This window comes from Sorex fumeus, unplaced genomic scaffold, assembly GCF_029834395.1.
Source record: "Sorex fumeus unplaced genomic scaffold, SorFum_2.1 ptg000034l, whole genome shotgun sequence".
NCBI classification, from domain to species: Eukaryota; Metazoa; Chordata; class Mammalia; order Eulipotyphla; family Soricidae; genus Sorex; species Sorex fumeus.
This window is the reverse complement of record NW_026606091.1, coordinates 24,488,445-24,505,428: the sequence shown is the minus strand read 5'-3', so window position 1 is coordinate 24,505,428 and position 16,984 is coordinate 24,488,445. Positions and strand designations below refer to the sequence as shown.

Below are 16,984 nucleotides of genomic sequence, written 5' to 3'. Positions count from 1 at the left end.
TCTTTGGATTTCCTATTATTTAAGTATCTGAATGATTCTTGGCCAACCTGGCTGGCAGTTCAGTGCAAGGGTCCTGCATTGCCAGGGATTATCCAGGCCACTCCATTGGTGCTTGGCTTGAAAATGCTTGGGACCTTCAAATTGCAACTGGCAATGCTTGGAGCTTTCAGATTGGCATCTTGGAAGACCATGTATGCCTAGGTATTGGACCAGGGTTGACTGCATGACAAGTGCACTTTTTTTTTGGGTCTTGTTTTGGCTTTGATGCTCAGGGGTTACTCCTGGCTCTACACTGAGGAATTATTCCTGGCAGTGCTCGGGGGACCATATGGGATGCCAGGGATCGAACCCAAGTTTGCCGCGTGCTGGGCAAATACCCTACCCATTGTACTGTCCCTCCAGCGCCAACCACTTGATTAACCTCTGTACTATCTGACTGCAGCTTTAGTCTTTATATTCTGAACATGATCACTCTTATACCGCTGAAACTTTATATCCTTAGTAAGGGATAAAGAAAAGAATTTTTTAGAGTAAGACTCAAGCTATGGAAACATAACAGAAGACAAGTGGCATTTTCTCAGAAAGTTTGTTTAGATAATTAGTTGAGATGTGATCAAAACTTGAGGTGGAATTATGTTTTGCTTTCACTTGTGGAACAAAATGTATAAATAGGGACCAGAGAGATAGTAAAGGTACTAAAGTGCTTGCCTTGTACATGGCCTACCGAAGTTTAATCTCTGTCATTGCGCTTGGTCCCTTGACCACTGCCAGGAGTGATCTCTGAACAGAGAGCTTGAGTAAGTCCTGACCACTGTTTCGTGTGGCTCCAAAACCAAAAGTATAAATTGAGAAGATAGCTGGAACTCTACAATTGGGGAAAAATTGGGCTGGAGAGAAAGTACAGTGGGTGAGACACTTGCACATGGCCTTAACCAGGTTTGATTGGTCATCTTGAGCACAGAGCCAAGAGTAAGCCCTGAGCACTGCAAGGTGTGCCCCAAAGACAAAAGATGAAGAGCAGACCTTTTTTTAGTTCTTGCACTTGAGCTTATAACAGTGTAGCATTGGACAAGGTACTTGGTTCTATGGCACCTCAAGTTTCTTAATCAAATCATTAACAGTACTTTGTAGAATAGAAAGCAGTATCAATGACTATTGTCATTGATTATAGTCAGTTTACATCTATTGTCAATTTATAGCTTAGAAGGCTGCATAGTTAAACCAGGGAAGATGCCTTCTCTTTTTTCCTCATGGGAAGATTAGAGTTACTTTAATTCCAAGAAAATTAAAATACAATCTCAGTGTAGCTAACCACTTCTTAAAGGATAAATGTTAACAAAAGATGAATTTCTGGGGCTAGAGGGTTAATACAGTGGGAAAGGCGCTTGCTTTGCACACAACCAAACTGGTTCAGTCCTCGACATTACTTATGGTACCCTGGACACCACCAGGAGTGATTGTTGAGTGCAGAGCCAGAGCCAGGAGTAATCCCTGAGCATCACCTGGTATGACAGAAACAAACAACAACAACAAAAAAGAATTTTTAATTCATAGTAGTGATTAAAATCACAAAGACCAGCAAGATACACTGGCAAAAACAAACTAAGCCTTCTAACTTTTTCTTTTTTACTTTTCACTTTTTTTTGTGAGGGGGTGGGGGGGGCGTGCCACGCCTGGTTAAAAAGGCTTATGATGTAGAGTGTGTGTGGTGTGTTTCTGTTTTTAATATGGAGCCGTATTCAGTTTTTGGTTTAGGCTTTGGGACATTCTTAGTGCATGGCAGGGTTGTTCTAATCAGTGTTTGCGGATCATGAGGTGCCAGGAATCGAACCCAGGATCTCACACATGCAAGACAAATGCTCTACCCTTGGGGCATGACTGATGTTTTTGTTTTGTTTGGGGGAGCCACACCTGGTGGTGCTCAAGATTTACTCCTGGCTCTGCTTTTATGCTTTGGGATCACCACCTGGTGAGGCTCGGGGACCATATGGCGTGCTGGTAATCAAACCTGGGCTGGCCTCTTATAAGGCGAGCCACCACTATCACTGGCTGGACCAGTGTTTTGGTATTTGGGGTGAGGGAACTGGGGGGTATTGGCCATACCTCGATGTCCTCAGGTTAGTTACTTCTGGCTCTGTGCTCAGGGATTACTTCTGGCAGTATTTGGGATGGATCATGGATGATGCCTGAAATTCATCCAGGGTCAGCCTTATACAAGGAGAGTACCTTACCCACTGTGCTCTCTCTCCAACCTCTATATTCCATAATAAGGTACGTGGAGGTGGGATATGATTGCTTCTCATGATGTCATGATGAGGCCCTGACTTCAATCCCTGGCATCAAAAAATGGGAAAAGTAATCCTTGCTTGATTCAAGATAACGCAAAAATGGTGAAATTTGTACATCTCTTAGGCAATAGAAGAGAAGAATTAGATTTTCATCTGCAATTTTACATTTCAAATCATATATATATATACATATATATATATATATATGTCAGTTTCCTGTATATATAAGTGTCAGAAGTTTCTGGGCCACAGACATAGTACAGGGGCTTAAGGGGCTTGCCAAAAGAATTACCTGTGTTTAAGGCAAATACCTCAACCCCTGTACTATCACTCTGGCCCCAAAATAACCTCATTTTAACTCCTGAAATCTGAGACATTTTTCATAATGAAGGGTTGATTTTGTTTAATAGCCAGTTTGATCTGGTTATGGCAATAGAATGTGTGTCCTTTTAAGTAGAAGAGGGTGGGGCTCATGTGGTAGGGCTTTGGGCTTCATATCAGGGGCCTCCAGAGCACTGGGTGTGACCATCACAACAAAAAGGTGGAAGAGGGAGGCAGTAAGAGAGAAGTTGACTTTTGCTAGTTTTGAAAATGAAGGAAGAGGATTAGCTAAGGAATGTGGGTAGCCTCTTGAAGTCAGGGGAGGAAAAAGGAATCCTGTGTACAAAAACATCTACAAAATGAAGTGCAGCCTTAATAAATTCATGATTTTAACCTAGTGAGACACAACCATCAGTGGTAAAAGGCAGCTGCAACAGACCTAGAACAGTCTTCATCCTCAGGAGAGGATGCTCTGGCTCCTCCTTGTGGTTTCGGGTGCGCTACAAGATTAGAGAAACTTCTAGTAATGAACTGTAGAAATGATCCCTGAAAGTACTGGGCTGTCTTGGTTTTATGTTGAATAAGGGTTGTAGATTTCACAATCTGAAGGACTGAAAAAGAGGTGAACCTTCAAGAATCCTAAATTCCACTGGGTCTTGCCCTGAGATGGGATACAAGAGCAGCCATAATTCCTTCTTAGCGCCCCAGACTCCAAAAAAAAAAAAACAATGGGATTTATCTATTTCAGCTAGTTTATTGGTTTTCTTTATTCTTCACCCCTAACAGACTACTGTGGCTTTAGAGATACTATGTGCTAGAACTACTCTTCCTGAGTTTGTTGTGCAGCGGTCTGTGGGTACCCACAAACTTGGCTAACACCCTTTGAAGACCCCTGCTAAAGGCAGTCTGATGTGTGGAGACCACCTGCTTCTCCATGTGGGCCTGAGGGCAGAACTTACAATGCCAAGGGGTCAGAATGTCACCAGCTTCCGTCTTTGCCCCTCGCTGATCTTGGGGACCTGTAGCCTTGGAGTGAAGCTGCTGGAGGAAAGCAGTGTATTGACAGCACTGGTGTCTGTGTGAATATCTTGGGGAAGGTCTGCAGACAGAGGTCTGGGTTGTGTGCCTCTTCCCTGTAATTCTGGGTGACCCTAATCCTGCATCTCCTCCCCTGTGATCTCTTGCTATGGTTTTCTTGGGGTTCTCTCTCTCTTGGGCTAGAGATTGTACTGAAGCTTTGTCTTTTCTCTTGCTTGATGTTGGCACCTCAAGGTTTGAGAGCTTTCCCAAGCCCTGGCAGTTCTTTCCAGCCTTCTTGTGAACTGGCCCCTGAGGTGACACCTCAGCTGTTGCCTTTCCTCTCGTTTTTTCCCCTGTCTGAAGTTCCTTTTCTGCTCTTCCATGCCCTTCCACGTGAGCTTGAGGAGAGATGAGAGAGTGAAGACATGGAGAAACCTGGACAGGCTGAGTTCCTGTGCTCTGACTTTGCAAGGATTGGTAACTTGGAGAGTGGGGGTGTAGGATGAGGGGATGAGTCTGCTGTGGGGACCAGGAAGGAAGTCCACAGGTTCCTAGCGTTGAGCCCAGGGCAGGGGGGCTGACAAGTCGACTCGAGTCAGGGAATCTAGACATAGGTCTTTGATGCAGTTTCTGCAGCCTTAGTTCCATCTGTCTACTCCAATGCCAAGCTTGGATCCTAAGCAGTTTGGGCACCTGTGGACCATCTCCCTGGGAGGGTAAAGCCTCCATCTTAGCTCCTGGGGGTAGTCCTCTCTTGGGTGGGTCACTCTGGTCAGGTTCAATTCTTAGAACCTCAGGAATGGGAGACCAGGGAGACTGCAGGGAATTGACTGTCGGAGGACTGGGACTCAGGGGAAATTCTTTGAATCGTGCATTCTTCCCCATAAACCCAAGGTCATTGTCACCTGCATTTGATGAAGTAGCAGAAAATGAGTTGGGGACTGGAACCCAGTTCTCCTGTTCCACTGCTGGCCCCTCAAGCTTATGGTTGGGTTTATCTCCAGTAGACTCACTTCTGTGAAACTTTGACATAGTGTTATAGGTTGGACTGAGGCCGCACAATTGGGACATACGTACATAACAGATTTCTTTCTGCTCCGTGTCTCCTGAAACAGGCTCAAAATCTGATAGTCCCAAGGGCGTGGCATATGGATGTTGGGGTAAATTAGAAGCAAGAGGCTCAGAGGCACAAGAATTTTTTCTATGTGTAACTCCACATCTATCAGAATCAAACTGAATCCCCATTGGTCTAATTGAGGGGGACTCCAGTACAAGAACTGGGGGTGAACTGAAAGCCAGAGTTGGAAGCTGACAAGCCCAGGAATTCCTAAAATGTTCATAGCCCTTCCATGCAGTATCTGATTTAGGGAGACCTCCCATGGGGTTGATTCTGGGGGGTTCCAGGACAGGAGCTAGAGGTAGGTTGTGGCTAGGTGCTGAGGACTCCAAGGTCCAGAGGTTCTCTCTCTGCCCCTCGGTCTTCTGTAAAGCTTTGGACTCAAACAGATTCTTGGGGATCTTTTCTAGGGAGTCCAGTGTGGGGACTGAGAGAAGACTGGGAGGTGAAACTGAGTTTGCAGAGATCCAAACATTTTTTTGACTCTGCATGCCCTTTAATAGAGTCTCAGTTCCTAAAGGGGAACATACAGGCCTATTTGTAGAGAACCTGAGGTTGAGGTCCAAGGGTGGGGGCTCAAAGTCCCAGGGGATTGCTGAGTTTTCTCTGCATGCTTCCTGGGATTTACACCCAGTTGAATCTCCCAGGGGGCTGTCTTCCTGAACTCCAGACTGGAGGTTTGGAGGAGCTGGGGCTGGTAATGGAGACTCAGAAGACTGAGGGTTCTCTCTGTGCCCCCAGGATTCTATAGGTGCAAAAAGTCTGCCTTCGGGGCTGATGTTGTTGAGTTCTGACAGAAAATCCAGATGATAACATTGGGCTAGCAGTGGGGACTCTGGGGTTTGAGGATTTTCTGTATGTCCTATGCTTGTCCACCTAGTCTCATCTGTAGGAGGAGGAATTCCCAGGTGACTAGTTTCTTGAGGTTCCAAAATGGGGGCTATAGGTTGGCAAGAGGCCAGGATTGGAGGCCCAACCATCTGATGATTGTCATTTTGCCTTTTGGTTTCCCAGAGAACATGAGATCCAAATAGACCTTTTATAGAAGTAGTTCCCTGGAATTCTGGCCATGAATTTGTAAATGAGCTGGGAGCTAATCTTGGTGGATTGGAGACTTTGGGATTCTCACTTTGTTCCTTTGTTTTCCTTGGGGACTGAAGCCTGGTCAGGGTTTCCAGATGACTAGAGGGATAGAACAGAGAGGCAGAGAGTAGATCTGGAATATGTTGGAGACTTGGATCACGTGTAACCTCCCAGGAGACCTCAGATGAATAGGGGAGCTTGGAGGGTGTGGTTGTTTGAAGGTTAAGCTGTGAGTGCAAGACTTGATCCTCAGAGACCCTTGGAACCCTTCTCTGCTCAGTGACACATAGGACTTCTTTGTGGTCCGTGGGATAGAGTTTAAGATGAAGAGGAAGTAATGGGACAGGAGGGAAAGATGGTGAGGAGAGTTGCTGAGGATCAGGGGCTGTCCCTTCTACATCTTTGAGGTTTGGAAGCTGGGTTAGGGAGCAGTACTGTGAAAGCAAGTTGGAACTAGACATGGTGATAAGTTTGTTGAATAAAACAGAAGGACTAACAGACAACTTCCTGGGAGAGGAGCCTTCTGAGCTTAGAAAGATGGCCTCCAAGGATTCACTGTGTAGTGAGGGGAGACCCCAGTAGAGCTGGCTTTTTCTCTGCAGTAGATGGCTCCCAGGTGTTGTCTTATACCTTACAGGTAGGTTGATAAGGGTCTGAAAGGTGGGGAAGGATCTACTTGGGGTCTGCATTAGTACTTGTTTTGGTGTCCTTGTGCCCTTGTGGAGGCCTTCAGAACCACAGAATGACTGGGATGGGACTATGGTGGCCTGTTGTCCAACAGGATTTTCTTTGGGTAGACAGCCTGGCTTCAGTAGATACACAGATTCCTCTTTTTCCTCTTCCTCTTCTTCCTCATCTTCCTCTTCTGACTTTTGTTTCCACAAGTGATCAAGAAAAGCCATCTGATACAGAAATGATAGACCCTGGGAATGGAAAAAGATTCTATCAAGCACTAAGCCTTCAGACTCTGTTCATATCCAGAGTAAAACAGCTCTCTGGCCCCACACCTGAGCCAGCAGTTATCCACAATAACTGGGTATTATTAGTATTTTAGAAGAGTGTTCCTTCCACAATCATACCTCTAAGGCCAGTGATCCTTCATCTGACTTTAAATAGGTGTCAGTGATTACTCAAGCTGTTTCACATTTAGAGATTGTTGTTATTCACTTAGGGTCACATTATTTAATGATTTCACACCTGAATTCATACATACCAAAAGTCATTCATCCCTGTCTGACACCCACCTTGCCTTGAAGCATGTTCCCAGAGTACCAGAGCTGAAGTTGTTGCCACTTCCCAACGTGCCACCATCTCCGAATCTGCCAAACCATGAACAAGAATAGTGTTACCAGGTTTCCTGGACTCTGGAGGCAGTTGCTGCCACAGTGTCTACAGACCAGGGCATGGGTCAGCTGCTCCCAGAGAAGCTTCGTGTCCTCAACCTCGAGCAGGCTTTCAAACAGCCTGTCCATTTTCCTTAGCTTAGTGGCAGTTTACTCTGAGGTCATCACTGCATCATGGAACAAAGAATTCCCAGCCCACAGGTTAAACAGTCTCTCAATTCAGGGCCCAAAAGTTGTCTCTACAGGCCAACTCATACTCAACACAGTGAAAGTTAGGTGATTTTTTTTTTTTTTGATTGCTAAGAACTATTTTTAGGTATTTGGTTAAGAACAAAAATTCTGGCAACAAACTGTCTTTTCTCAAATTGTAGGTCTGCCTTTTCCAGCCATGAAATCTCAAACTACGTTACCTCTTTGGTGTATCAGTTTTCTCATATGTAAAAATGGGAATAGTTAGGAATAAATGGACCTTTATTAATCTTGTAGAGGGCAAATATAAGTGTCATGAGTGAATACCATACTCAATGGCAAAATGTTAAGAAATTTGTCTTTTTTTATTGAATCACTGTGAGATAGTTAACAAAGCTTTCATGATTGAGTTAGTCATACAATGAACACCCATTCCTCCACCAATATACATTTCCCACCACCAATGTCCCCACTTAATCCCTTCCGCCACCCCCACCCTACTGTCTTGTCTTTTAAAGAAGCAGTTTTTCTTTCTTTTTTTAAAGAACAGAATTTATTGATTATTTGACTTCTGGGGTCACACCTGACAATGCTCGGGGTTTCTCCTGGCTCTGCACTTAGAAATCACTCCTGGCAGTGCTCGGGGGACCATATGGATGCCACAGATAGAACCCTGGTTGGCCGCTGTCCTGTCCTCCCGTTGTTCATCGATTTGCTCAAGCAAGCACCAGTAACCTCTCAAAACAGATTGTGAGACTTGTTACTGTTTTTGGCATATCAGATACACCACAGGGAGCTTGCCAGGCTTTGCCGTGTGGGCGAGATACTCTCGGTAGCTTGCTGGGCTCTCCGAGAGGGGCGGAAGAATCGAACCCAGGTCGGATGTGTGCAAGGCAAACGCCCTACCCGCTGTGCTATCACTCCAGCTCACATGCAAGATAAATGCCCTCCCCCACTGTTCTATAACTCTGTCCCCGGTTTTCTTTTTTAAAAAAGTTTTATTTAGGAAAAAAGAGGAGAGAGAATCCAGTAAAGTAATTAGGCATCCCAAAGTAGGGATATGTGGGTGACTGTAGGGTGGAGCTCCCAAAGTCCAAGCTGCACTTTGGATGACTGCTTATGGACTCTACATTTTTGTTTTTGTCTTTAGTTGGGGACCACATCTGGTGGTACTAAGGGGCTTACTACTGGCTCTTTTCTCAAGGATCACTCATAGCAGGATTTGGGGGAACATAATGGGTGGGTGGGTGGTGAGATTGAATCAAGGTCTGCCTCATGCCCTGTTCGTTGTCCTATCCAACCAGCCTCTCTCAGAGCCTGTCTGTGTCTCCTTTCCTCTCCCTCTCATTTCTTCTTTTCTTCCCTCCCTCCCTCTGCCTGCATTCTCCTTCCTTTCATCTCTCAGTTGTGAATTCTCTAATTTGATATTAGATTGCATGAGACCTTGTAGATAAGTACTCATGTTAAGAATGCTAAATAAATCAGAAGAACTTGGTCATTTTTCTTCATTTACTTCTCTTACCCCTCAAAATACTTTGTTTTATGTTGGTTCTTTTCAGCAACAGACTTAAGTTCCACACTCTCTCTCTCGAGCGATAGCACAGCGGTAGGGCGTTTGCCTTGCACACAGCCAACATGGCCGACTCGAGTTCGATTCCTCCGCCCCTCTCGGAGAGCCCGGCAAGCTACCGAGAGTATCTCGCCTGCACAGCAGAGCCTGGCAAGCTCCCCGTGAGGTACTCGATATGCCAAACACAGTAACAACAAGTCTCATGATGGAGACGTTACTGGGCCTGCTCCAGCAAATCGATGAACAATGGGAGGACCATGACCGTGACCTACCCCCGCCTTTATCTCTCTCTCTTCCCCCCCCCCCCCCACTCCCTCCTTCCCATCCCTCCCATCTCATTTTTGGGTCATATCCAGTGATACTCAGGAGTTGCTCCTGGGTTTGTACTCAGGAATTACTCCAGGTGAGCTCAGGGGAGCATATGTGTTCCATTCCTAGCACCACATATAGTTCTCCAAGCACTGCCAGAAATGATGGGTATTTCCCCCCACACCCCCACAGAAAAAGGAGAAGATGGAGGAGGTACTAGGTAAGAATTGAGAGATTTGAGAAAATACATGATAGAGTTTGAGCCCTGTTAAAGATAGCACAAGGGCTAAGCCAGAGGCCCGGTTTCCTTAGATCCCCAACACTCCGTGTTGCTGGGAATGACCCCCCCCCCCCCTATCCCACACTACATCAGAAATAGCCACTGAGCATTACAGTGGTCCCCAAACAAAATAATAATATATATTACTAGGATATAATAAGGTCTGTACAGAAATCCACTAAGCGGCAGCAGGAATTCTGCTATACAGTAGATTTAGTAGACTAGTGACTAAGCAGCACTGGTCATACGTGTTCGAGGACTGGCCTGGGTTCCATCTCCACAACTGCAAAATAAAAATAAGCCTTAACAGATCATTAAACATAGAGTCTTGGGAAGATGTTGGTGTGCATACTTAGCAGAAAAGCTTTCAAGCACTCATCACTGAAGGGACCATATGAGTTTGCATGTATATTCCAGTGCTACTATGGAAGAATCAAAATTGGAGGTTCTTTCCAAAGATATTTTTTGAGAGGTGGGGAGGGGACAGTGATACCATGCTCAAAAAGGGGTGGGAGGGGAAGGTCTTGGTCAAGATCAATGTTGGATGGGCCAGATTTAATTTAGATACCCCAGAGAGCATAGAGGCCTAGAACTCCTGTCTTGTGTGCACATGGACATGAGTTCAAGTCCCTAGTGTCTGTAATCACTATGATCTTGGTATCTCTGTTATTTGAGCCCAACCCTACTGCTATCTGACCAGGAGAGCTGTCACCAGAATGATTACTCACTATATCACAACCAGGATGTGTTGCAAGCACCACAAAAAGGAGTGTTGACATTCCTGAACCAAAGCACCACTACTAAAATATGATGTATGAGTGCCACAGCCAGCAAGTAAAGTCTCTGGCAAGTATGAGTAATGCAATGACCCCTACTAGCACCATAAACATAAGTTGTATGCCCATCAAGCATGTATCTAAGCACCTCAATTAAAGGAGTACAAACATCTGTGAGCACTGTGGCTGAGTAAGTACTGTAACCTGAACTGTCATTGTTAGGGTGAGCATCACAGCTTAAAATGTGCAAGCAGGTACAGCAGGCAGGGGACTTCCTTTACACATGACCAACCTGGATTTGATCCCCAACATCCCATATTGCCCCCCAAGTACTATCAGGAGTAGTTGAATGCAGAGCCTGGAGTAACCACTGAGCATCACCGGGTATGACCCCAAAACAAAACAAAACATAAAAATGTACAGGGCCAAAAGATAGTGTGGGGGTAAATTAAGATGCTTGCCTTGTATGCAGCCGATCCCAGTTGCACAACATATAGTTCCCCAAACCCTGCCAGGAGAGATCCTTGAGCAGTCGGGGAAGCCCTGAGCACTGCAGTATGTGGTCCAAATCTTAACCCCCCAAACAAAAAAATGCCCATCACAGCTCCATTCTATTTTGTGGTCAAGATGCCATTTTAGGGTCTTAAGCTGGCGTGTAAGTGCAAGAGAAGTGACTGGTTGGGATGCAGGGAGGGATCCTAAATCTGATTCAATGGGCTAGATTCTTGAGGCCAGAGATACAGTACAGTGGGCAGGGCCAACCCGGTTGGCTCCCCAGCATCACATAGTCGCATGAGCACTGCCAAGAATGTCAAAGTGTCCCTCTCTTGCCCCCCCCCGAAAAAAAAACCCCAAACAAAAACCAACCAATAACCTAGATTCTCAATTCCCAGACTACCTCAGCATCTTTTTTTTTGGTGGGGGGCCACACCTGGCAGTGGTTAGTGCTTACTTACTCCTGACTCTTTGGTCATGGATCATTTCTGGCAGTGTTTGGGGGGCCACATGCTATGCCAGGTATGGAAACTGAGATAGCCTTTTTTTTTTCTTTTTGGGTCACACCCAGCTATGCTCAGGGGTTACTCCTGGCAGTGCTTGGGGGACCATATAGGATGCCAGGGATTGAACTTAGGTCGGCTGTGTTCAAGGCAAACGCCCTATCCACTGTACTGTAGCTCCAGCCCTGGGATAGCCTGTTGCAAGACAAACACGTTAAACCTTGTACTGTCTCTCGGGTTCCCATCTCATCATCCTTTACCTGTGCTCCAATCCAGCGTTAGCTGTATCTGAAACCATCAAAATCACTCTACCAGGGCAGAGAGATAGTACAGTGATTAGAGCGCTTGCCTTGCACACAACTGACCCAGCACCTCCAAGACTCCCACCCACCCTCCACCCCTGCCCTGCTCAAGAAATCTTTGAGCACAGAGCCAGGAATAAGCCAGGGCATAGACAAGTGTGTTCTCTTCTGGGAGCAGGGTTTTATAGTCTCTGGGTCTTGGCCGTATATGTGATTACATGTCGCCGTGGTGTAATGCCTACATACCACCTCCGCGCCTGGCTGTCCTCACTGGGGCCCCTTGGAGGAGGGTGCATTGAGTCTCCCTCCCCACCCAAGCAGAGCCCCGGCAGCTGAAGACCTCCGGTTCCAGCCACAGCCATACTTAAAACCACTCTCCACACGTTTGGACGAGCCTCACGCACGAAGGAACCGGCAGAGGAACACAGGTGTGCAGGACCCGGGGCGTAGATCTCCAAGCCTGCTTGGATTGGGACTGGAGCCTCCTCCACCCAGATTCCCCCCTCATCTTCCAGTATGTAGGCGTTACACCCACCAACTGCCCCGGAGCCGTGTAATTTCATCAATGGTCAATACCCAGAGACTATAAAACCCAGCTCCTGGAAGCACAAGCGCGCAGCCACGAATGCGGCCGCGCAACATCTTCTTATCTAGTTCTTACTCTGAAGAAGAACCTGGCAGGCTACCAAAAGTATCCTGCTCACACGGCAGAGTCTGGCAAACTCCCTGTGGTGTATTCAATATGCCAAAAACCAGTAACTGATGGGTCTCATTCTCCTGACCCTGAAAGAGCCTCCAATGTGGCACTTTTTAAAACCTCAGGGCTAGGATGAAGGAGACATTACTGGGGCCTGCTCGAGGCAATCGACGAAAAACAGAATGACAGTCATACAATGATAGACAGGTGTGACCCAAAAACAAACAAAAAACCCCTCCCAAATAGAAACAAACCATATTGCATGCAATTTCTAAATTGTCTTGTTCCTCTTGCAGTCCTTATACTCTCCCAATCTAGGATGAGACTCTTCTAAGCCTCCTGTCCTTCACTTACACCAAGTCTCCCCTTCCCTACATTTTGTTTTTATTTGGGGGCCACACCTGCCAGTACTAGAGGAACATGTCTCTTTCAGTCAGAGACAAAACCTTGCAAGGGATCTAGTTTATGCATGTGCAGAACATAAGACCTTTGATCTATCCCTCCAGCCCTTTCCTCCTCTTCATTTGATGTTAACTTGTATCTTAATTATCCAAACCACAACAACCCCTCTTAAAAATGTTCCTGTCAAGCAGGCACTGTGGGGGCCTGGGAGTGGGAGGGAACTTGGCACTCTAGCTACACTGGTGGTGGGACTGGTGCTTGAATATGCCTAAAACTCACTCACCAATGAATAATTACGAATCACGATGTCTTAATAAAAATTTTATTTATTTACTTTTTTGGGGGCACACCCGGTGATGCTCAGGGGTTATACTCCCGACTCTACAACTGAGGAATTACTCCAGGCGATGCTCGGGGATCGTATGAGATGCTGGGGATCGAATCCGGGTCAGCCGTGTGCAAGGCTGTATTATCACTCTGGCCCCTTAAACTTTTATTATTTTTAAAAGGTATCTGTGCTCGCTTTGGCAGCACATATACTGAAAATTGGAACGATACAGAGAAGATTAGCATGGCCCCTGCGCAAGGATGACACGCAAATTCGTGAAGCGTTCCATATTTTTGGTGCATCTTTTGTCGAAACAATGAATGTAATCAAAGCAGAGAAGAGTTCAGTGGAAATCATCTGCCTCACAGGCATTGGGAGGGTATATTGGGGTTCTTGGTGATGAAAAATGAGTACTGGTGAAAAGAGAGGTGTTTGATCATTGTATGACCGAGACTTAGACCTGAAAGCTTAGTAACTTTTCCCACAGTGATTTAATAAATAAATATCAGAAGAAAAACAATAAATAAAATCATGGGGAAAAAGAAAAGGTATCTGAGAGTAGGGATCCAGTTCACAGCTTCAATTCGTATGGCGTGCTTACTATTTTCGAGATTTCAGTACCTTGTGGCTGAAATAAGGAAGAAGGACGGGATTTCATTTCCCGGCAGCATTCCTTGTTGCTCCGGGGACTGGGCCTGGATCGCCCAGGGGTATTGGAGGGGGCGTGTCGCGCTTCAGGGCGTGGAGGGGGCGTGTTCGCTCAGGGGGGCGTGGCGTGACGTGCCTAAGGGAGCTGGTGGGGGCGTGCCTTGCTTCTGGGGCGCGTCACGCTCAGGCTTGGCTGGGTGCGGGCGTGTGTCTTGTTCAGGTAGGCCTGGCCTGGTTCAGAGTCTCGCTGCCAGTGGGACTGTGGCCTCGGAACTGTCGCCTTCAGTTTTCTTTGCGGTCCCTTAGCGATCCACCGCCTCCAGGACGCCAAAAGAAGCCTCCTGGGCTTTCTGGAGACCCTGAGCCGGGCAGTGAGGCTGCCGACACCCTGGGCCCTTCCCAGCTTGGCCCGCTGAGTGATGGACCGCCTCCGGGACGGGCCACAGAGCCCCCTAAGCGGACGTGCGGCCTCAGCGTCGCGGGCACTTCTGCTCCCCCAGCGGCGCTGCTCCACCCCCTCTGCTGGGACCTTCGGAAACGCTCGGCGGGCGGGCGGGAGGCCCAGCTTGTTATCTACTGGCCTTGGCGCTGTCTGATCCGGTGTCCCCGGGAGACCCATGTCCTGACACTGGGCAGGACAGCCAGACCTCACAGGAAGGCAGTTTTTCTAACTGTCCGTGGGGCTAATGTCCCCGGGAGGGGCCGTGTGGCCCGGGGATAGGCTGGGTCGGGGTCCCACACCGGCCCATCAGTACCGAGTGGTGGGGGGCAGAGCAACCCCAGGATTGCATCTGCGGAGGCGGGGCGGGAGGTTGGGGGGGACCAGAGACCCCCGTGAGGCAGCGGCAGACCGGATGGGCCCCGGCAGGCTTCTATAAGGGAGGATAATGCCAACTTCCTTCAATTCTCAGGTATTAGTACTTTATTGCATTTATTGAGGGGCTTCTGTGTGTCAGGTCCTGTGTTTGCCTGGAACTCAAGTAACTGACCCACCAGAGTTAAGTAGAAATGTTGCTTTTTTTTTTTTTAAATCACCACCCTTTGGGGCTGGAGTGATAGCACAGCGGGTAGGGCGTTTGCCTTGCACACCGCCGACCCGGGTTCAATTCCCAGCATCCCATATGGTCCCCTGAGCACCGCCAGGGATAATTCCTGAGTGCAGAGCCAGGAGTGACCCCTGTGCGTCGTCGCTGGTGTGACCCAAAAAGCAAAAAAAAAAAAAAAAAAAAAAAAAAAAATCACCATCCTTTCTCCCCTCCCTTCCTCCACAACATCACAAGTAGGCTGAATTAAGATTTTCAAAAATAGAAGGATGAGGGGCCAGAGCAATAGTGCAGAGGGCAGGGCACTCGCCTTGCACGTGCTGGTCCCTTTGATCCCCGGCACCCTATATGATCTCCTGTGGGCCACTAGGAGTGATTTCTGAGTGCAGAGCCAGTAGTAAGCCCTGAGGACATTCCATGGAGCCTTCCCCACTCCCACCCCCAACCCCCCCCCCCCCCAGAAAAAGGGGAAGAATCCTATCAAATTCTAATCTCAAATAATTTCTATAACATTTTGGTGACTTTCCCAAACTTTGCTATTCATGTTTTACTCTGTTTAAATAGAGGAAGATTTGTGTAAGGTATAAAACAAGTGTAATATAAACCTTTTCTGCAGTCTGTAAAGTCTTCCTAAACAGCATTTAAAATGACTTTTATTCCCTCAAGTGGTTTCTCTCAAGCAGGGAATTAGCCACTCATAATGAGTCATTCACCAGGACAAACTTCAATCTCATAAATCTAATTGCTTGCTAAACATCTTCCTGTTCAATTTCCCACAGGTGCCCTAGGCCCAAACATCTTCATAATTTAGATCTTTCCCCCACTCTCCCAATCTGCTCTTTCTGTTATATTTCCCTAAAGCAAGTAGTACCACCTAATCACCCAAGCAAGAAAACACAGGAGCTCTTCTTCCCTGTTGCTCATTTATCCTTTCCGTAAATAGTCACCAACTTTTGCTGATTGTGTCTGCTGACTTGAAAAACAGATTTTTCAAATCTGTCTTTACTCCCATATAATCTGTCTCTTTTCCCTATCACCCCCATAATGCAGATCATCCTTTCCCCATAAACTGTAGGAGCCTAACTTGTCCATCATATTTTTTTTAAAACAAGTTTGCTAAAATGCATGGATTGGGAAGTGTTGGGCCACATTTGACTCATGCTTAGGGAACCATGTGCAGTACCAGGCAAGTGCCTTAACCCTGTTCTACCTTTCCTGATCTCTGTTTGTTATTTATTATTTATTTTCTTTTTGGGTCACACCTGGCGATGCACAGGGGTTACTCCTGGCTCTGCACTCAGGAATTACCCCTGGCGGTGCTCAGGGGACCATATGGGATGCTGGGAATTGAAGCCGGGTCGGCCGCGTGCAAGGCAAACGCCCTACCCTCTGTGCTATCACTCCAGTCCCTCTCTGTTTGTTATTAATCCTTTCCTCTCACTATTGCCAAAGCAGTCTACCTAAGATAAAAAGTGATGATGATGATACTCCCCTCCTTTACATTTTTTAGCACTACCAGACTTCCTAGAAGGTATCAGGCACTCCACCTGCAGATTTCTCTCCTTTTGCTTCTCTTACCATTACCTGTTCTACATTATTTATTCTGGTTATTGGAGAGTGTTTGTTATTTCCCCTTTGCACACCCATGCTGTTTATTGCTTCTGTTATTGCATCATGATTTTGATTTCTCAGTCTGGAATACACATATCTCTTAACTACCCGGCCAATTTCCAATTGTCCTGCAAGTGACCTTCAGAAGTCATCTTCTTAGGGAGCCTATCTGGAAGGCTCAGGTTGGGCTAAATGTCTCTTTTTTTTCTGCTCACATTGATCATCTGTCTTTTTAGTTAAAATCAGTCATGGTCCAGTCACGGTCCTCCCATTGTTCATCGATTTGCTCGAGTGGGCCCAGCAACGTCTCCATCATGAGACTTGTTACTGTGTTTGGCATATCGAGTACCTCACGGGTAGCTTGCCAGGCTCTGCTACCTTTACAAACTGGAGAGACCTTTACACACTGAGAGAGAGCTCAGTGGGCAATTGTACAACAGTTAATATTTGTGTGCAAGGCAAGAGAGATTGTCTTGAACACAGCCCTCCTGGGTTCGATCTCTGGAGCTCCTGAGACCTGCCAGAAGTGATCCTGAATGCAGTCAGAGGCAAGCCCCCCAAACTGCTGGATGCGGCCTCAAAACAAAAATCAAACAAAGCAACAAAATAGCCTTTAAAACACATCCAATCTGTTTATCTCTTGTATTAATCTTAGTCTA

The 16,984-nt window shown here is 46.7% G+C and overlaps 1 protein-coding gene and 2 non-coding genes across 3 annotated transcripts; 1 reads left to right on the top strand and 2 right to left on the bottom strand.

Annotated features, from left to right (window-relative positions):
* Positions 1-2,960: 2,960 nt before the first annotated feature.
* Positions 2,961-3,172, bottom strand: LOC130026680 (small nucleolar RNA U3). Its single transcript, XR_008792883.1, has one exon. It is a non-coding gene; the product is annotated as a small nucleolar RNA U3 (small nucleolar RNA).
* SPATA31G1 (SPATA31 subfamily G member 1) lies at positions 3,021-7,301 on the bottom strand. Its single transcript, XM_056117429.1, has 3 exons — positions 7,179-7,301; positions 3,470-6,752; positions 3,021-3,220 (listed from the first exon to the last, which is right to left on the bottom strand). Exons 1-3 carry the CDS (start codon positions 7,299-7,301, stop codon positions 3,021-3,023), a joined length of 3,606 nt encoding a protein of 1,201 aa, XP_055973404.1.
* Positions 7,302-13,210: 5,909 nt separating this feature from the next.
* LOC130026684 (U6 spliceosomal RNA) lies at positions 13,211-13,318 on the top strand. The gene has a single exon (XR_008792886.1). It is a non-coding gene; the product is annotated as a U6 spliceosomal RNA (small nuclear RNA).
* The last annotated feature ends 3,666 nt before the right edge of the window (positions 13,319-16,984 follow it).